The sequence below is a fragment of the Cryptomeria japonica genome, chromosome 5 (genome assembly GCF_030272615.1).
Source record: "Cryptomeria japonica chromosome 5, Sugi_1.0, whole genome shotgun sequence".
NCBI lineage: Eukaryota > Viridiplantae > Streptophyta > Pinopsida > Cupressales > Cupressaceae > Cryptomeria > Cryptomeria japonica.
The window spans coordinates 228,516,031-228,537,481 of record NC_081409.1 but is presented as its reverse complement, the minus strand read 5'-3'; the positions used below and the strand labels follow the sequence as shown (position 1 = coordinate 228,537,481).

Below are 21,451 nucleotides of genomic sequence, written 5' to 3'. Positions count from 1 at the left end.
TCCTCCACTTAAGGGGGACACACTCTTTCAACTAAGCGAAGCCTTTTGATTACTTGCATTTATGCCCTTTGGGAGTCGCTCCCCTCGCTTTATTGTTCACACTCGCTTTGCCTTGGTCGGCCCTACAACCAAGGTTTATAAGTTTTAGTCGGCCCTCTTTAAAATAGTGGCAACTTATTTTAATTATTTCAACTTGGGTTGGCCCGACTTCCATTAATTCAATTGCTGCTTATTTTTTCTGTTTCTGAGCCGGCCCTAACTCTTCAGATGCTTATTTTATTATTATTATTGTTTCAACTTGGGTCGGCCCTAAGTTCATTAATTTAATTGCTGCTTATTTTTTCTGTTTCTGAGCCAGCCCCAACTCCTCAGATACTTATTATTATTATGTTATTTCTTTGGTTCTGAGTCAGCCCTTCCTTCATCCCTTTAATTATTTAATGTTGTGATTTGTATTTATAAAGCCCTAACCTCAGGCAGGGCATGACAGTTTCTTCATCATCACTTTCACTGTTTCTGTGGTAATGATATCTTTTTCTATCTTCTTCTATAACGTCTAACTAGATCTTTATTGCTCTAATCATTTCAAATATGTCTAACATCTTTCTACTAACATTAACAACACTTTTGTGCTCCTCATGGAGGCATCTTGTTCTTGGATTTAATACAAACTGCCTCAAGGTTGTTGATCTATCCACAATCTCTCTTGCAAATTGCTTCACAATTGATGCTCTATTTACAAGCTTATTGCAGATTACCCCAGATTTGTCAATCTGTTTATAAGTAGAAATTCTTTTCCTTCAAAGGATGTGAAACTATATTTTGATACCATCTGATGCAGTCATGGATAGAGGGCCCAGTTAAAGAATATCCAACTATGCAACCAAATACATAAATACACACAACAAAACTCAATTGTGATAACAAACAATAGAAATAAATCTTATTGATTCATGGACATGAAATACAGTACAATTTGCCAACAACGGGCTTACATTGCGAGGCCTCAACCTTGAAAGATATTTGGGCACAAATATTTTTGAATTATAGAATTCGCAAATGATAATACAATGTAAGTTTTTGTTCTGCCACCAAACTATGACCTTGAGCCTTGAATTACAATCTTAATTTGATCTATATCATCTATATTGTAACTTCTAACTCTTAACTAACTTAATTTGATTTCGAGTGCTGCTTATATAGTGAGTCTTAGCCGTAGGAGTGATCTGTGTCAACTGTAAATTGGCACAGAACTTGATGCGAGATGAAATGATTATCTTGGTAGTGTGTAGCTGGGAACCTTCTAGTGTGAATGTGGTAAAGAATATGCATTAGGTAGTGATGCAGTTCATACCACAACTTCCTTGAGACCAATGAGCCTAGAAAAGTATCTATTTTTTGCCGCAAAGCTTGTAAAGTGGCTACAAGCCTAGGATGGTCATCTTTGATGCCTGTGGCAGAGTCATAAACTTTTATACATCTTTGTGTTGAGAACCATTAGTTGTAGTCATCAGTGATCATAATTGCAAACCTACAAACAAGCAAACAAATGGGATAGAAAATGTTTTTGGGAGATGCAAGATTGCTCTTACGCCCTAGATGCTCTTGGATTAGACCTTCATATGAACAACTTCATGCTAATCTCCAAATGTTTTTTTTTTCAAAACACATATGATCTAATGATATCATTTATTGATTTGGATTACTATTGATTTGTGACCTATATATGAATAACAACTTTATAGTAAGTATTTTAAAAAACACATTGGTTCTTTGGAGTCAATAAGTAGTAATTAATTTATCCCAGGTTTTGTATTCTTTTAAATTCAAGCTCTATTGCCACCCCTTTATGTAAATTCTTCTATGAATTTGTTGGGAATTGAGCTATTAGGTTGATGGTGGTGGATAAGTGATGCAGGAGCATCCCCAGTTCATAGCAATCTTGCATCAACCAAAAATATTTCCTTTTTGTTTTTGCTTTCTGTTTGTAGTTTCAGCATTTTTTCTTTGTGACCCGGATTTGGCTCACCGGATCTTGTGGAGTTGGATTTTGGTTTGAAGACTTGATCATCTTCCTTATTCCCAAACCGTGGAGCATTTGGATCGTTTTCCGACAAGTTATCGCTACCGGTTTCCAAGATAGTTTCTTGTTACCAGTTGCTTGGACCTATTTGCATTTGTGATCTACTGGATCACTTCCATAGCTTGCGGAGCCCTGAGCGTTAATTCTGATGTTCCTTGGCGTGTGGCTGACCTTTTCCCATGATCTACACTTCATCCTTTGGATTTTCTTGAAGAATCTCTTGGCAGAGGCCGACCTTATTGGTTTTGCACGTTAGGTCTTGTTCTTTGGGTTTTGATCCCTTTTTGGGCCGATCGGATCCCCTTGGATCGTATAAATAATTGTAATAGAGCGTTAGAACGAAAACTAAGAAGTTAGACTGAGCACAAAAGATAGATCTTAAGATTTGAGGTCCCGGTTGTGACCTGTTCTGTATTTTGAGCATGTTTAGCAAGCCTGTGAGCCGATTTCTGTGACTTGGTTATTACCGGTTGGTTGTAATCAATTTTCATGTTATAATTCAATCTGTTTTGCATTGCCTCCATCATGTCTTTGTGTTCTTGACCGGTTTGGACTGATCTCTTTGAGGTCCCTCCTAACTGGTGACTGCTTCAATAAGCTACTAGTCCAGCAATTGTATCACTCATTCTTCCTTTTGTTGTGGCATTTGTAGACACTTTTCTTATGTTAGTGCATTTTTTTTTGCCATATTGAATATGTTAATAAGAGATAATTGGCTTCAAACATTCTTATTAAGTACTAGATGGAAGGCCATTGATTTGTATTAAGTTAGGTAGATTGTGAGAACTTTAAATACAACATGGTGTGAAACTCTGACTTCTTGGCCTTTTTGATTAGTTAGTTAAGCTGGATTCTTTTGACAATTCGCCTACCATAATGAAAAATAGAAAGATGATCTTCTAAATGAACAATTTATGAAAACATTCCATATTTTCAAAGTTAATGTTTGATTCCTACTACACTTGATAGCATTTTGTAGGGAATTTATAAACCGAACTTTAATGTAAGATTATGAGCATATCTTAGTGCTTACAATTGGATACAAAGTCAACAATGGCTGATTTCACTAGCTTGAAATTATTGCAGAGGCGGCGTGCGTTAGAAGAATGGATGGAGAAACTACTTTCTGATATTGATATATCACGAAGTGTTGCAGTTGCATCCTTCATTGAACTTGAGGCTGCTGCAAGGTCAGGTATGTTTTTTGTGTCTTCCAAACATATTTTCTCCAACTTAGTCAGGGATTAGCCTTTAAAATTAGGGTGAAAAACATTTCAATAAAATCATTTGTCAAAAGAAAACCTTATTTCCAACTTGACTTTTATTTCTAAACTGAATTGTAGTAGCTAAAAGTGCATGATGTTGGGAATTACTTTTATGGTACGAACCTCAACCCCTTTTATGTTTGCTCTAGATTATTCAAAATGAAATGCTTGATGCATATAAAATGGTTGTGGAATTGCCAAAATTTGGGAGAACTCATGCCAAACTTTTTTGCGGATGTCAAAATCCTTTTGAAATCTTGTGTGCTTAGTATTGAGGATAATTATTTTTCTGCCATTCTTTTTGTAGAATAAAAAATTTCTGTAGTTAAAAGGAATCTTTTGGAAGTGTTCGATCTCATCCTTTATGGATCTCCTTTTACACTGTTTTATGTTTAGTTTCTTATTCAATGGTATACTAAGCAGTAAGCACACTTTCCAATTGCTTATTTTATTCCCTTTTTACACTTAGAGTCTCTCTCGCTCTCTCTGACTTAGTGTACTTTTCCTTGTTCCCTATGCCAACTAATTGGCCAGTCTGGCCAGTCTGGTCACCTTTGTGTCCTCAGAAGTGCTCCTTCTGATGAATAATATTCTGTACCATCTGCTTTGCGTAACTGAGGTTCTTCTATTTAATTAAGAAAATTGAAAATTCATCATTGCCTGAAAGTTAAACTATTTATAGATATGTAGTTCACAACTCACTACAGTAGAATGTAACATTCCTGTTGGTCGCACTTGCTTTTGCCTTACTATTATTCTCCGACAGGCCATATTTTGCAAGACACTACAGTAGAATGTAATTTTCTTTTTGGTTACACTTGCTTTTGCTTCACTGTTATTCTCCAGCAGGCTATATTAGTGAGTTTAGGGGAATAATTTTTTTTAACTTGTCCACTTTGTTTTGTTAGTTTTCTCTAGTTTCAAAAGGTTCGGTTGCCTTGTAATTACGATGTAGAAATTCTACCAACTTTTGCTGGTCTCCTAAAATTTGGCCTTTATATTATGTGATTGAAAGCATTATTCAAAAGTTGCAACTTGCATGCCATTGCACAGCTTCTGGTTCAATTAATTTGATGCCATTGCACAGCTTCTGGTTCAATTAATTTGCAAAACGTTGAAAGTTATATTTTAACTATCAGCAATAAATACTGAAATCGCCTCCTGGTATGATACATTTTTTGCATTTATTGTTCTAATGTAACTTACCTCTAAAAGAGTAGCAGGTATTGATGTCTTATTTGTGTCAAACTTTTAGAAGATCATGTTTCTTGCTTTGTTACTTGCGGCAGTGTCCAGTCTTAGTTTCAGAAAACAGATGGTTGCTTTGAGCTTGTATTAATTATCTACAAGCCAATATGCTTTTTTGATTTCTTAAAGCATTTTTGTACCTTCTGAATAAAGATGGTCACTTTGTGCCTGCTGAATAAACAGATTTTAGACCTTAGTTTTGCTGAGTACTGAAGAAAGTATGGTTGCATGAGGAGAATGTATTGAACATGTCAAATGTAGGGGGTGATCATTGCAAATCTTTTGAATTTTTTTCTTTTTCTTTTTAGTGATCAGTGGTTTCCTGACCACTATCACAGCATTTTCAATAAATATGACAGTCTGAGAGTTTGCAAGAATTTCTATAGAATTTTTTAGTTTGTTGCAAAAATCTGTGGTCATGTAACTGTTCTGTGGCTTTATTTGTGCAGCCATTACAGAAATCAATGAAGCTCAGGAGTCTTCTAGCTCAAATTTTACCATCAACAAGTTTAGTTCTTCGTTGGATCTCAACATTGGCTCAGGTGTTTCTATAGCTTCCAGTCATGCATCAGTTACATCTGGAGTATCGCCAGCTACTGCAGATGATGGAAGTGATATTATCTATGAAGCTTCTGACATAGGAACTCCGCGACAGGCCAGAGATCATGAATCAGAAATTGATATTGAAGATAGTACAACAGAGAAAGATATGATATTTAATGGAGAATTGGTGATGAAAAATGGGATCTCCGAAGATGATCAAGGATCTTTGAATTTAAGAGGGAGAAAATTATTCTTTAACAACAAAGAAATGGCTTATGCAGATGGAGGGACAGAATTTCAATCTTGGCATGAGCGTAAACTCTCTATTGATAGCAATGGTAGTGAGGCCAGTTCTATTAGAGGAAGTGAAATATCAAATGTTGGTACTTTTACTTCTGTTACTGATGGTCTTGGCTCATTTCCTGGAGGCATGGAACATGGTACAGATGACTTGAGTAGCATTGATATGAATTTTCCAAACAATGTGCAGCCAGTATTGCCTTCACATGAACGTGGAAAAATGAAGAGGGTGCTTAATGTTTTGCAGCGACGGTTGGTCACAGCTAAAACAGATATGGAAGATCTTATTGCAAGATTGAATCAGGAAATAGCTGCAAAAGAATTTCTCACTGCTAAGGTGTGTATCTTGACCTGTTTATTTTTTAGAACGATTCACTTTGTCTTCATTGTTTAAAATAGCACAGAGAAATTGTTCTCATTGCATCTGAAGATTAGTGTTGTTTCTAGCTGAGAGGAAAGGGCACCACTAAATAAAGAGAGGTATTAAAGAATAATTTTGGAATACAAGGGATACAATGGATATCTACTGATATTACTGATTGTGTGGCAATCTTATATTAGACAATGATATGATTATGCTGCTGAGTTCGTTTCTCCCTAAATATCTTACATAGGAGAAATCTATATAAATAGGCTTAAAACTGTAGCTTAAATTATTTTTCAGTGTTCCTAGTTGTCTACCTACTCTCATTTATTTGATGTACTTTCTTGAGCTTTACCGTCCATCTGCTATTTATTCATTGCTATCTATGTTTAATAACCTTTTAATTTAATACTATCTACCTTTACACTTTTTGATCTGCTAACTACTTTATATCTAGCTAGTGGTACAGGCGTCTTACCTGTTGATAACTTTCTTAAAACATGATGTCACTGTGATTTCCCTTCTGTATAGAGGAAATTTTCCCCAAATTGCACATCAGATTTTGGAACTTATTTGGGAAATATGTAATGTCCCCACTCTAGTCAGTATTAGTTGTTGATGGGTTAACCTATTATTTGGACTCTCTTAGGCTAACATGTTTGGATAGAGAGTCTCAGCGGCAGTTCCACTTCTTCAGTTCAGTCTTAGGTTCAGTTCCAAGGCCTTTACAGTCAGTGTGTGGACTTAGTTGAGGACTTATTATTTATAGTAAGTCAATCTGGCAGTAGTGCTATCTTTAGTCAGGGCACCTAGACACATGGGGGTTATTTAGTGTTGACTCCAGTTTCAGACGGCATGTCAAAAGATTGAATATTGAGGGAGATATTAATATTTTAGTGGTTAAGTTATTAAATTAACTTATATGGATGGTATAAAGTCATAAAGTGACTTTACTTAAATATGATAAAGTGATTTTTATTAAATCACTTGAGTGAATTTGGACGCCCAAAAAGCAAATTAAACTATGGAGAGTAAATTAAATACATTTAAATGTATTTTCATGACTTTGGGCATACTTTCTTGGGAAGCATGCCATTTGGAGTTATTATAAAGTTATATTATTAACTTTACTAAAAAGTGGGCCACTTAAATAATATTAAGTGAATATCAAAAGGGTACGGCCAAGTGGGGAATTAATTCAAATGTGGCATAAAGTATATTAAATACAATTTAAATGTATTTAACTCCCTTCAAGAGGAAATCACACTTTTTGGAGAATTATGCCTTTTTGGGTTTATAAAGTCAAAGCAAGCAATTCAACCTCTCTTATTGATTATTTGACATTGCTTGTTATTTTGCTTTGTGGAATTCTTTGACAAGGGTTTCAGAGGTTTGGCCATTGGAGAACGAAAATTCTTTGTGGATCTGTGATTGTGAGGTTGTGGAAGATCAGCTGAATTATTGCAATTGTGAAGGCTTCATTCAAGAGTCTTATTGTGCTTCAACAGAGATTCTTTTTTCTAGATATTGGAGATTTTTCAATAAGGAAAGGCAAATCAGGTTAGATGCCCCTTTTAGCAGCATACTTAATTTCAATAAGCAGCCGTACAATTTCTAGTTGCTGACCGTACAATTCAGGCATGGCACGTGGGGTCTAGGAAACAGTCGTTTTGTCCTGGAGGGCTGAAACACCTTCCTTCTTGCATTTTGGTTGCACAATTTCCAACGCCTAGCACATACAGGGTATTCCATCACTTTTCTGGTTTGAAGAAATAATTTCTTGGACTTGTACACCTATTTTGGTCAGTTTCCCAGTTATGGCTGACAAACTCCAAAATTCTTTATTTAAAATAAGCTGAGAACCTACGGGTATGTTTTATGTATAAGTTTCATTTGCAACAGTTATCTAATTAATAATATAGATTCAATTGCCCTATATTTGGTATCTATTCAGTTTTATGAGCAATTCTTGCCTGGTGCACTTGTTATTTTTTATTCAAAATTGTTCAAAACCCTTGAAAAATCCAAAAACAAATCAGCAATAGTATTTCAAGAGAGTTAGAACCAACATGGTTCTTACAGTTGTATCAGAGCAGTTTCCTGCCACCTTGTTGGGGTTTGATTTAAAAATTCATGGAGCTCACAGTTGATTTTGAGAAACCAGCACTCATAAGTTCAAGTTATGGGTTACTACAGTATTGTAGGGAAATCTAGGCAATAGATCGAACATGATGCCATCAAGATGAGGGAAAGATGTGAAAAGGTAGCTCCTCGACTCCTTGAGGACTATCAGAATATCCCAGATGCTTTTAAAGCACAACACTCTTAATAATTTTTTGGACTTTATTGTTATCTTGAGGCCTGACAGGATTGGGTTGGTAAAGTACATTAGGAGGGTGTATAAGGAGGCAATTTCATCTAAAGGGAAAACATTCAGTTAGGGGCATAGTGTGAGTAGGTATGGCAGAGCTACTAAATCAGATTATGAAGGTGGTTTTACTTCCAAGTTCAGTGATCAAGTTACAGGAACTCCCATATGAGTAGGAATGAAATGAGAAGACAAGGTCTATGCTACACTTGCAAAGGTTTTTGGGAGCCTAACCACTGATGCATAGATAATGAGGTAAAGGAGCTTGATGAAGACCTCAGATGCATTGAAGAGGAAGCCATGAAGGAAGCAGATTTGGAGATGCACTTGTTGCATGAAGATGATGGGGTTCATGAATCACATCATTTGGAAGGACAAAGAGGATCCCATGATGAAGCCATTAAGTTTAAGGAGACTTATACACGTGCTTATTTACATTGCGGCCAAACTATTGAGCTTAATCATGATGTAGATGTGTTAGCAAATGACGAAAATGTGGGCAAGGAAGTTGGAAGCGTCAAAGATGAGGAATGTGCAGAGGATACAAGCTCTAACAGTTCTGATTTTTGTAGCAGCAGTCAGAATTCTGTACACTATCATGAGGTAATTGTCATTCCATGTGTGAAAGATGGACGTATGGAGTTCCCTAGTGTTGACACTCAATATTTGGGTGTTAGAAATGAATTATATGATGCAAATTCATGCCACAACAAATCTGATTTTGTAAATCAGAACTTGGAAAATAAATCAGAAAATTCATGGGTTGGCAATGAATCCCAGGATCGTGACTTGGATGGACATGCAATTACATTTGGGGTGGAAGCGTGTGAAGATACTGTCATATCAGCACTTTCTGCCTTACCAGTTGAGCCATCTTTTGAGGTATATAGTAGTAGTACCTTAGTTGTTGATGTGTGCACTGATGATAACACACATGATGCTGCTTATCATGAGGTGAGTGAGGTAGATACAGTCTCATATCACAATGGTATGAAATGGTTCCAAGACATTGGAGAATTTACCCTCAACGCACCTAGATTGGAAATGAAATTTGAGTTGAATAACAAGAAATATCTGTTGAGGGGAATTGCAGATGGGAGCTTGTGTACTATCTCTCTCATTAGTAAAGGAAGCATGAGGATATAGCATGAGATTATTCAAGAGAAGGAGCGTGAGATGATCTAGGAGGAGTTCACGCTTGCTCATGACTCCAGGGGTTCAGAGTTGTATGATTTAAATCAACATGGAGGTATTGTTCAGTTTGTGAACAGTCCCTTGTTTGAGGCAGATGCTGCATTGTTTTATGATAATCCCCTTTTTGAACTAGATGTTGATCTCTCTTTTGACCCCAATCTTGAGATGATATTGATCGTAGCATTTGGGACCCTTCCAGTGCATCGAGATTTTAGACAAAGCTCACAGGGGAATTTTTCAGGTGTTTACACAGTGAGGAGTGCCTACAGTTTTACTTTTGATCCTCATGTGCATTACCCCTTCCGGATGCATGGTTCAGTTGCGCATGTGTTAGATAGTGTGTATGATAGTTCACCTTGTGCAGTTTTGGGAAGTAAACTTTGTCAGCCCTCTGAGTTTCCTTCCCTTTGAGTTGTCTCCTCCTGCGACACCAATTGTTGGTATTGATTTGGTTCGTCAGGTATTGTCAGTTATTTTGATGTTGGTGTTACAGGAGCTAGTTGCTTTCAACAGGGACATTACACAATTCTTCCCTTGGGACATGGGTGGAATAGTATGTTATTTTGTTTCTGAGATTGCTTGGGGACAAACAAATTCGAGGAGGGTGGATTGTAATGTCCCCACTCTAGTCAGTATTAGTTGCTGATGGGTTAATCTATTATTTGGACTCTCATAGGCTAACATGTTTGGATAGAGAGTGTCAGTGGCAGTTCCACTTGTTCAGTTCAGTCTTGGGTTTAGTTCGAGGGCCTTTGCAATCAGTGTGTGGACTTAGTTGAGGGACTTATTATTTATAGTAAGTCAATCTGGCAATAGTGCTATCTTTAGTCAGGGCACTTGGACACATGGGGGTTATTTAGTGTTGACACCAACTTCAGACGACATATCAAAAGACTGAATATTGAGAGAGATTAATATTTTAGTGGTTAAGTTATTAAATTAACTTATATGGATATTATAAAGTCATAAAGTGACTTTATTAAAATTAAAAGCCACTTAAATATGATAAAGTGATTTTTTTAAAATCACTTAAGTGAATTTGGATACCCAAAAAGCAAATTAAACTATGGAGAGTAAATTAAATACATTTAAATGTATTTAAATGACTTTGGGCATACATTCTTGGGAAATGTGCCATTTGGAGTTATTATAAAGTTATATTATTAACTTTATTAAAAAGTGGGCCACTTAAATAATATTAAGTGAATATCAAAAGGGTACGCCCAAGTGGGGAATTAATTCAAATGCTACATAAAGTATATTAAATATATTTTAAATGTATTTAACTCCCTTCAAGAGGAAATCACACTTTTTGGAGAATTATGCCTTTTTGGGTTTATAAAGGCAAAGCAAGCAATTCAACCTCTATTATTGATTATTTGACATTGCTTGTTATTTTGCTCTGTGGAATTCTTTGACAAGGGTTTTAGAGGTTTGGCCATTGGAGAACGAAAATTCTTCGTGGATCTGTGATTGTGAGGCTATGGAAGATCAGCTGAATTATTGCAATTGTGAAGGCTTCATTTAGGAGTCTTATTGTGCTTGAACAAAGATTCTTTTATCTAGATATTGCTACTTTTTCAATAAGGAAAGGGCAAATCAGGTGAGACACCGCTTTAGCAGCATACTTCATTTCAATAAGCAACCGTATAATTTCTAGTTTCTGACCGTACAATTCAGCCTCCGCATGTGGGGTCCAGGAAAGGGACATTTTGTCTTGGAGGGTTGAAACACCATCCTCCTTGCATTTTGGTTGCACAATTTCCAACGCCTAGCACATACAGGGTATTCCATCACTTTTCTGGCTTGAAGAAATAATTTCCTGGACTTGTACACCTAGTCTGGTCAGTTTCCCAATTCTGGCTAGCAAACTCTAGAATTCTTTATCTAAAATAAGTTGAGGACTTATGGGTATGTTTTATGTATTAGCTTCATTTGCAGTAGTTATCTAAGATTCAATTGCCCTATATTTGGTATTTATTCAGTTTTATGAGCAATTCTTGCTTGGTGCACTTGTTATTTTTTATTCAAAATTGTTCAAAACCCTTGAAAAAATCCAAAAACAAATCAGCAATACTATTTCAGGAGAGTTAGAACCAGCAGGGTTCTTACAAAATTTGACTTAGAGAGCCAATTGGCCAGCCTAAGTTAGTTGAGTTCCTTTTTAGATAATAGGTATGTAGCAGTTTTCTGCTTGTGACTGGTGTAGGTTCAAACATCAAACAAAATGATGTAGGTAAATATTTGCTCAAATTCCGAAATGGTACCCTTAAGGCAAGGCGTAACTTTCTTCCAAGTGAGATGGCTTATAGCTGTAATGTTTTCTTTTTAATCCACAGCACTGAGTGTGTCTCCTAACAGCAGAAGCATAAGCCTGGATAATAGGAAGCAATGTATAACAGGATAAGCTGACTGTAGTTCTTTATCTTTCATTGGAGTAAGGTAGTTGAGTCTATTTTGGATTAAGTTGCCGTGTCTTCACTTAGGGTGAGGTTGCTTCAGTTCTAGCCAGTTAATACCTACAATTGAGGGGGTTAATTGCCAGAAATTTGAGTGAGTAGCTCATTTAGCTGCCTATAATTGATAGAATTAGTGGTTAGTTAGTGCCACTGTTTGTGAGTCTGATTTCCTATGATTGTGGATTGCTGGGAGCTAGACTTATTAAACATCACCTAAGGCAAAGAGAAATCATCCTTTTTTGAAATTATAAACCCAAAAACTCCACTTCAGTTACAGGAAGGTAAGCTGCTACAGCCGCTTGCTTGACGCTTGATGATGAAACTCTTCAGGTGTAAACTTGGTCCTCTTGGAGACAAAAACCCTCAGTAGAATGTGTGTTGTTGTGTATTTCAGATTTGCACAGACAATCACGGGTCATCAGGATGAGCAGTTGCATAACTGCATGTGTGTTAAGGATGCTTCAGAGTCTCAGAATTTAGAATTGTAGGTTTGGTGTTTTCCCAGTGACTTGTAGTCTTGTACTAGTTAGTTGCCCTCGATTTGCATGTATGTTTTCCATGAAAACAAATAAAAAATGTAGAGAGCAGCTTTCTGGGTGTGATTAATTTGTAGGCAGTCTGTAATGTATGGAAAGAATTTTTAAAATGCTGACAAAAAGAGAGGGAAAATCTTTTTCCAAGATACCTTGATGGGGATTTAGAGGAGCCAAAAAAGAATGATAGAGATTATTGCAGCTCCAAAACAACAAGCCCACTGCAATTCCGCTGCAGTATATAGTTCAGGCCAGAACATCAGAAAGAGGAGAAAGTTCAACTGCAAATAACTGACCAGTAGTTAGTCTAATTCCAAAACCTATTAGGCCCATGTTTCTGTAGAAAGAAGAAAGTTTGGAACCAGAGCTACAACAAGCTATGAGGAGCAGATGAGCACGAGCCAGAGAAATTGGCGGATGAAGGTGCAGGTACTAGCAGTAGCACTCTTGCAATTCTTGTAGGAGCATAATCAGGATAGCAGCAGGCAATGGAGAAGCAGATGGCTGAGCTTGAACTTGGACATATATCTGTGAAGGATGTTTTAGTTGATTCTTGTTCCATTAATAACCTTCAACTTGGGAATTTGGTGCTGCTAAAAATCTTTCAGAAATTTTTAAGTTAGAAATGAAAGGTAAGCACTTTGATTGCCTATTGGATTACCATTAAAAAGAGAAGGAAGATGGTAGTGAAGAATTGTTGCACCAGTTTGACACCATGTCATTACAAAGTAAGCATTCAAGGTGGGAACACACTACAAAAAAAGATACAATAGAACCTCAATATCACCTTTGAAAAAGAGGGAAGTACTAGTCAACAGAGATTTGGAGCTCATAGCAGCTAGGTACAGTAGCTCAAGCAAGCTACAAAAAGTTCAAACTGCAATTCATGGATCAGCAGTTGCAATAGCAATGAACTCTTCAACAAATAGGTAGGATTCAACAACATGCATGGAGAACATAGGGGTTTTCCAGAGTGATCAGTTTTGTCTTACAAGCTTGGCTGTTTGAGCATTTTCTTCATCCATATCCTAAAGATCCTGATAAAATTATGCCAGCAAGGCAGGTAGGACAGACTAGAAGTTAGATTACTAATTGGTCAATAAATGCACGTGTATGTCTTTAGAAGCCCAGGGTAGAATAAATGCATATGGAAGTTGTCTGGAAATAGATTAAGTTATGTAGTGTCTTATGAATCTTTGATGATTTGGAATGGCTCTATTCCGAGGTATATTTATTAAGGATACTTAAGCATGAGTACTATTAAATCTCATGTATGGATGATAAGAATCATCACATAAAAATTCATATCTGGGATGCTAAGGCAATCTCATGAAAAACATAAACAACGGGATATGAGAGCATAAAATTTGGTGTTGACAAGTTTTGCAAGGCCTAGCATACATGCAGAGTCACGATCCACCAATCATCCACTGTGACCTGAAATGTGACAATATATTCATTAATGGATGGGTGAAAATTGGAGACCCCAGGTTAGCAGCAATTCTTTGTTAGGGTCATGTAGTGCATATCATAATTGCCACATGAGGGGTCATGGCTCCTGAACTTTATGAAGAAGAGAACAAGAAGTTGGTTGATATTTATACTTTCTCCATGCGCATGTTGGAGCAAGTGTAAAAATGCAGCCCAGATTTATAAGACAGTTAAATTAGGTATAAAATTAACTGCTTTGGAGAGGGTAAAAGATCTTGAAGCTTGTGAGTTTGCAGAAAAATGTTTTGTCAAGGCTTTGACAAGGTTGCTTTCTAGTGAGCTGTTGGTGGACTCCTTCCTCCAATGTTAGGGTGGTGAAAGTATAGATAGTTTGCCTTGTGCAATACCACTGCGTTTTGAGGGGCATGGACCAAATAGTTGACTTAAGTTTAGAGGAATAAAATCATGTTAGCAATTTCTCAGAAGCAAACTCTGTAGCCTGACTTGCAGAAACACGGAATTTGAAAAGAGTTAGAGATCAGAAGCTGCAAGTGTGCTCAAATTCTCTAGATAGATTTCAGCCACATAGTAAATGAGATGGTGGGGACCATTATTAGTTATTGGTGGATTGCAGAGAAGATGAAGGCATTTCTTCAATTTTGAAGGAAGATGATGCAAATAAAACAAAGATTTTATAATGAAGGGGTAAAAAAGATGAAAATTAGAATTGGGGACATAGGTCATGCTCGCAATATTCATTTCCTTGTTGACAAAGATGCTGATGCAGCAATGAATGTTGCAAGTGAAATGGTGACAGAGTTGGATCTGTCAGATCAAGATGTGATAAATGTTGCAGCCATTATTGATGCAGAAATACTAGCTCTTGTGCCAGAATGGCAACCCAAAGAAGATTTTGACAAAGATATATGCATTGGTTCTCAGCTCTCACAATTTTTCAGTTAATGATGTTTTTGGTATACCAAGTTGTGCTGGTAGTTCCAATGGGAGATTTGCGCTTGATTGCCTCCTTTCAGGTTGTAGGTATTGGTCTAATTTCCCAAGGTCTTTAGTTGGAAATTCTTTTGTGAAGATTACACTAATAAATGCACATTCTAAAACAGAATGGCTAATGTACAGGATGACATTGTTTCAAGTAGTGATCAACAAAATTTTGCTCAAAGTAGCATCTCTATTCAATCTAATAGTCATGAAGTTAATGGAGCCAGTTTAGATAAAAGTAACAACTCTTTGGATTTAGGAAGAATCAAATTACATGGAAATGCTTCAGTGATAAATAAGGAGAAGGCTTTCTGTCTCACTAATGTTGTAAATAGTTTATTAATGACAGAAATGAAGATGTAACCTAGTGATATGGAAAGTATTAGCAACGCCCAGGAGGTATGTGAAGGTACAAACCAAGAAATCCAACATAGTAAGGGCTGTATAAATTAGTAATGATTTGGAGTCTGTACAAGCCCAGGTTTGAAGTTAAGGATCTTGATAAAGTTGTTTTTACAGATTCTGGTAAAACTTTACAATGGGGTACAGAGATTTTGGCAACTCTTGATGTGGGAGATGAGAATATCATGGCATAAAACTTTAATGTTTAGACCATAACTGAGGAAGGTCTAGCAGGATTGAGACTACTTTGAGACACAATAAACTAATCAAATAGAAGCTACTTTGATCTTATGCACAAGTATGCAATAATGACATGAATACAAAAGCATATTTTAGTTGAAGGAAACAACATTTTAAAATATATGATATCCGTGACATCAAAAAACAAAAATCACAATATGGAGTCATGAACAATGGCAAAAAGGAGCTTGTATTGCTTAGCCTAGCATTGCTAGCTCAATGTGGAGTCGTGCACTTTGCTGCAAATAAATTTGCAAATGCTGCTATAGCAATAGGAGTATCACCTAGGTTAGAGATTGACTCAACAAACTAGAAGCATATTTAATTCACTTTTTGGGGATTTGATTGGGAAATATTCAAAAGAATAAAATAATGTTGCTTTTTCATCCAAAATGACTCAAAATGATTTTTTATTTTCTGCCTTTTAAAACTATAACAAGGGTTTGGGGGAGGTGTTCCCGGTAGGGTCAAGGGGCAGCTTTTAAGACCACACAAAACATTACGACATATGCCTTTTTTCATAATATTATCGCTTTTAACCAACCTTAAAGTTCTCCAAACCCTTAAAAAATGAACGATTTTCATGCTTTTACATTCAAGCATTTTCAAATTTTCACTAACTTGGCAGGGCTTGTTGGCAGTGGGCCAGCGTCCCTCGTGGGGATTCGCGACATGGTTTAACAACCTCTTGTGGATTCTATAAGTCTAGTGGTTGTATCAGGCATTGGCAGGTAGAACTTTTGGTGCAACGACAACCCTAGCTTGTAACAAGTGGTATCAGAGCTTGGTCACAGGTTCGAATCACGTAGGCCACAACGAGTGACACTGGGAGGGGGATTGTTGGTAGTGGGCCAGCGTCCCTCTCGGGGATTTGCGACATTGTTTAACAGCCTCCTGCGGATTCTATAAGTCTAGTGGTTGTATCGGGCATTGACAGGTCGATCTTTTGGTGCAATGGCAACCCTAGCTTGTAACAGGGCTCACCAGCTTCAGCAAGTTTGACTAGACTCACCGGGTACTTGAGTCACTAGGCCTTGTGCCTCATTTGGGCCTACTTGCCTTGGGTATCCTTTAGTCTAGGAAAGTCTTGTATCCATGATCTGAATACACAACCACAAACTTACTAAGATGCAACTGTCTTGTCGATGCCATTTAGGCTAAGAAGTGCCCCAAGCACATTTACATGGCTAATGAAGTCCTACCATAATGTGATGTCAACCTTAAGCCTGCATATTTCAATCTTTAAGGGTCCTTAGTTGTGTCAAGTCAAAATATCTTTCAAGCTTGGTGATCTAGTTTATCAACTCATTGAATTCAAGCTCATGAATAGGTTGCAGACCGAACCTTGGTTTGTTTTTGGTTTTTTAATGGCTCTTGAGGACCTATTTTTTTTGGTAGTCTTCTTCAAAGTCAAGGTCTATTGATTTGGATGCGACAACATCTTCCTTCTCATCATTGCTAACATCCTTTGTCATGGCTGCCTCTCTTCTCTACATGGTCTCCATGAAGTTGAGCATTGCATGGAGGGCTCTCAACATTTCAGAAATGTTTACCGCATAATATTTCTTCAAGCTCCAAGCTAGAGGGGATATTTTTTTAGATTCAACAGGTAGCCTTTGATGAAATAAACTTTTGGATGACTCAAATCTGACATTGAGCATTGAAAATCCCGAGATCTGAAAAGTGAATAAGTGACCTATTAAGATCTCATGGTTTCAGAGACAAATATGAGAAAAAAATTTCACAACTGAGATTTGCAGATCCAAACATTGGGAAAGTAAGATTCAAAACTCAGGGTTTCTAGTGGCATATATCAGTTTTTGTTTAATAACAGTTATACTATACCACATGTATTAACCCAAATCTAATATTGGCAATGGCTACCATAAATCTTCAGATCTGATGATTATGTAACTAAGCTTTGAAATTGTGTAGCTAAGACAAGGAAGTTGAAAAGGTTAAAACTAATTTTGAAGACTGAATTTTGTAAACTAAATTCTGGCTTTCAGAATTCCATTTCTAAATTTCTGATAGGGATCTGTAAAGCTCAGAAATCCTTGGAAGACCTACAAGTGGAAAAATGAAAATCTTAAATTTCTTTTTTTGCTGAAAATTCTACAGCTGAGAAAATTGTAGAATGTTTTTGAAATCACTGTATTTGTGTTTAAGTATACATTTTTGGAAAAAAATCTAGTCTCTCCAAAGAGCAGTGAAAAGAAACCAAAGATATTGGATGCTATTAGAATTAATTTCAGTGTGACATTAGATACAGAAACTGTCATAAGAAGGATGTATGTCAACACAGGTTGAGTAGACTCAGAGAGTAGCATGGTTGGTATGTGACTAAGAGCTCACAAAGTCATTCACCAAAACATTACTCATCTTTCCTTTCACACTTTTTTCATATTTTATATGTAAACTTCTTTCAATTGCCGCTTTATCTGATTATCTCTTTACCCTAAGTTCTCTGTTCTAAGAATACTATATGATTACTAGTCAGTTAATGCCCAGGTCCATTGATAACCCTTCCGATTCGAAACAAGTCTTTCCTAAATGGTGACATTAATGTGTATAAATAATGTTGTTGATAAAAACTAAAGAAAGCTAAAGTTGAAACCCTATTTCAAGAAAAATAGAAATGGGATTGGTTGCTTTGTCTCTTTTGTTGAGAGGATTTTGGAAGGTCAATTTTCATATTTTCCTTTTAATATATTTTTCAGAGTTGGGCCCCAGAATTTTTCATGGTCTGGGTAAAAATTATGATTGGTAGTAAAATAATGTTGTCAATGTTTTCCTTTTCAAGGTTAAAGACCTGGATGGTGAGCTTGAAAATTATAGGCATAAAAGCACGGAGACTCTGAACCAAGCAGTCTTGCTGGAGCGAGAACGAGTTACCCAACTGCAATGGGACTTGGAGGAGCTTCGTGCAAAAGTTTTGGAGACGGAAGAAAAATACAAACTGGAGCAGGTATAGGACTTCTTTGGAACTTTTTTTTTCACTTTAATTACTAGTTTGAGGTTTAGTTGCTTCCATCAAACAACTGTTGCTGTTTGTATTTTTGAGTAACAATGACCTATTTTGATCATGTGTGGATACTGGTAATAATTAATTGCTCTTTAATTTAATTGAAAAATTGGGTTAAGTGTTGAAATCAAAAGAATATTTCTTTTGCTTCTGTTTATCACGTGCTTGAATATTCATGTCACATAGGCTCTGTGTATCTCATGGTTATAATGTTTGAATGGAATAATTCACATTAGGGACCCTAGGCTCCCTGTCACAAATATTGATTGCCATGGTATGTTAATTTTATTCAAATGTTATCATCTTTCAGGTTGCCAGGGTTCATGCTGAGGCAAGAATGCAAGAAGCAGAGTCAGATAGAGAGAGATTGCACCGTGAGGTTGGTGAAATGAGTGAAAGTTTTCAGAATCTTCAGAAAGATCGTGACAATGCAGAAAGCAAAACAAAAGCAGATATTAAATTTTTAGTAAAAGAATTGAAGTTGCTACGGAAGTCTCAGCCAGAACTCAAACGTGAATTACAGCATGCAATAAATACAAAATCAGAATTAGAGGTATTATTTCAAACCATTTATGTATGCCTATTTCTTAATTTGAGTGAAAGTGTCTGCCTAAAGCAGTAGAATTGTATCTTAAGGTTTGACAAAGTGCTTTGTACTTTTAGAGTAGGCAAAATTGGAGATTGGGTGAAATGAGAAAAGAACCGAGAGTCAAGCCATGATGAATGACAAGCTAGCTTATTTTAGTAATGCTTTCCATGTATTTCTGGGTTTAAATTGAGGACCTGTCCCTCCAATTTAGGTGTCACTAACATGTAGGCTGTGTATCTATAATTTAGATATCATGAACATCCAGGATGCACATTTGCAATTCAAGAATTCACGAATAAGGTCATTATATTAGCAAGCTACAAGAAGAATGAGAGGACAAAAACAAACTCTACTTCCAGTGATTGTTAACAGTTTTCATTAATTAGGCATTTCTATTTCTTTTGGCTTTTAGGCTATATGAATTTGGGGTTTCCATTGCTTAGTTTCATTATTGCTTTCAAATTGCAACGCAGCTGAAATGACATACAAAATTATTTTATGTTGAAAATCTACAAATAATGTGGCCTTTCTATTTTCTTTTGCTGGGAGCTACATTTAGAAAGACGCTGCAAAGAAGATTGTTATATTGTATTGTTATTGAATCTTATAATATTGGCTCATTCTAAATATATAATATCCTGAGAACTATGTGTCACAGCCTGCCTTCAAAATTTCTTTAACATTTTCCAAATTTAAATAACAGTTAAGCATTTGTCATGGTTAAAGTGTACCTAGGTGACAAATTCTATCTGTACATGGACAAATGAACTTTGTGTGGAAGAGGTAGCAACAAAGTTGAAGCTTCAGTCAATCATTTCTTAAACAAATTGGAAGGGAATGAAAAAAATACCAACACAAAAGGTGCATTTAGCTAGGGAGTACTCCTTAAAGCATAGGTAACAAAAACAATGCACAAAATTTACCTAGAGAGCTAGGTAGTCATGTAAGAAGATATTAGTGAAAAGTTAAAACTGTTATTAATAGGATGAGGATTATCTTTCATGAAATATTAAAGGACTGCATGGATTGTCTGAAGACAAGTTACCGGGTTTGCCTATATAGGCTTGTGTATGACAAAAATATGGTTCAGATACGGGTTTGGGTTTGGTTTGGGATGGCCTTGGGTTTGCTCAAGGTCTGTCACTGAATCCCAAATGAGTGCTTCCATATCTGCAATATAAAATACAAAATTTGAATGTAAGAAAATGAGAGTTTGCTCAGGGTGCCGCATAAAATCTCTTTAATATGTGCCACCCGAAATGCAAAATCAAACGAAAGGGCAAAATTTGAATGTATTAAGCTTAAATACAGTCTGCCGAATTTTATTCCTCCCAATATCTGCAATAATGAGAATTCGGACACTATTGCACTAATCCTTTGGTGACCGAAAGGCAGGTATGGAAGTTTACATTAGATTTTATTTTACGAAGGGAAATTAAAGTTAATCACGAATGTTGAATACGGATATGGGAGCAGAGAGGAAACTAAAAACTTAATTCTAAACTTAATAAATTATAGATTTTAAATGTCTTTATACCTAATTGTAAATGTCCAACTCTACACATTATATCTTCTATATATTTAATATTATTAATAAATAGAATATAAAATATATTATAATAATAGATTATACTGTTGGAACGTTTCTAGCATCCCCCCTTGGGATTGATGACGTGGTTTAATAGCCTCGTGTGAAATCTTTAATTGAAATGGCAGTGGTTTCTTGAATAGGTGTGCTTTTAGGAAAAACGGCCAGCTCAACTCCCTACAAGTGGTATCAGAGCGGGGTCGTAGGTTCAGATCCCTCGGGTAATGTTGAGGTTGTTGGAACGTGTCTAGCGTCTCCCCTTGGAATTCATGACATGGTTTAACAGCCTCTTGTGAGATCCTTAACTGGAATGGTAGCAATTTCCCAAATAGGTGCATCTTCTGGGAAAAATGGCCAGCTTAACTCCCTACATATAGATTATTAATTTATTTATATGTTTATAGATTTCAATTTTTATTAGTCGTCATTAATGTCAAATTAAATAATATATTTATATAAATATTAGAAAATATATTATACTCGTATATTTTTAATATAATATTGTATTATTAAACCTGTATATATATATAGGTAAGTACTACCAGTAGGGGGGTAGCTCCCTTTATTAATAACTGAAAATATTACATTACATGAAGTGGTGCAAGAAGAAACTAATCCCGACACCATAATCTAAGACCCTTTTAGATTTTGCCTTAGAAAACAACTCAGTATTTACTTCCATAAACTAGATAAGTGGCGCAAAGTCTTCCCATTCCACGCAAGACTTGAAAGTTGCCCATGCTGTCTTCATTTTTCCTTTCATTCCTTTCTTGTCCATACCCCCCTACTGGTAGTACTTACCTATATATATATAGGTAAG

The 21,451-nt window shown here is 36.2% G+C and overlaps 1 protein-coding gene across 1 annotated transcript in view; it reads left to right on the top strand.

Annotated features, from left to right (window-relative positions):
* Nucleotides 1-21,451, top strand: part of LOC131046334 (PX domain-containing protein EREL1) — a 76,450-nt gene that overhangs the window by 31,983 nt on the left and 23,016 nt on the right. Inside the window, exons 6-9 of the mRNA XM_057980056.2 lie at nucleotides 3,170-3,278; nucleotides 5,046-5,776; nucleotides 18,233-18,397; nucleotides 18,765-19,007. Coding sequence (XP_057836039.1) covers nucleotides 3,170-3,278; nucleotides 5,046-5,776; nucleotides 18,233-18,397; nucleotides 18,765-19,007 — 1,248 coding nt within the window. The remainder of the gene's footprint in view (nucleotides 1-3,169; nucleotides 3,279-5,045; nucleotides 5,777-18,232; nucleotides 18,398-18,764; nucleotides 19,008-21,451) is intronic.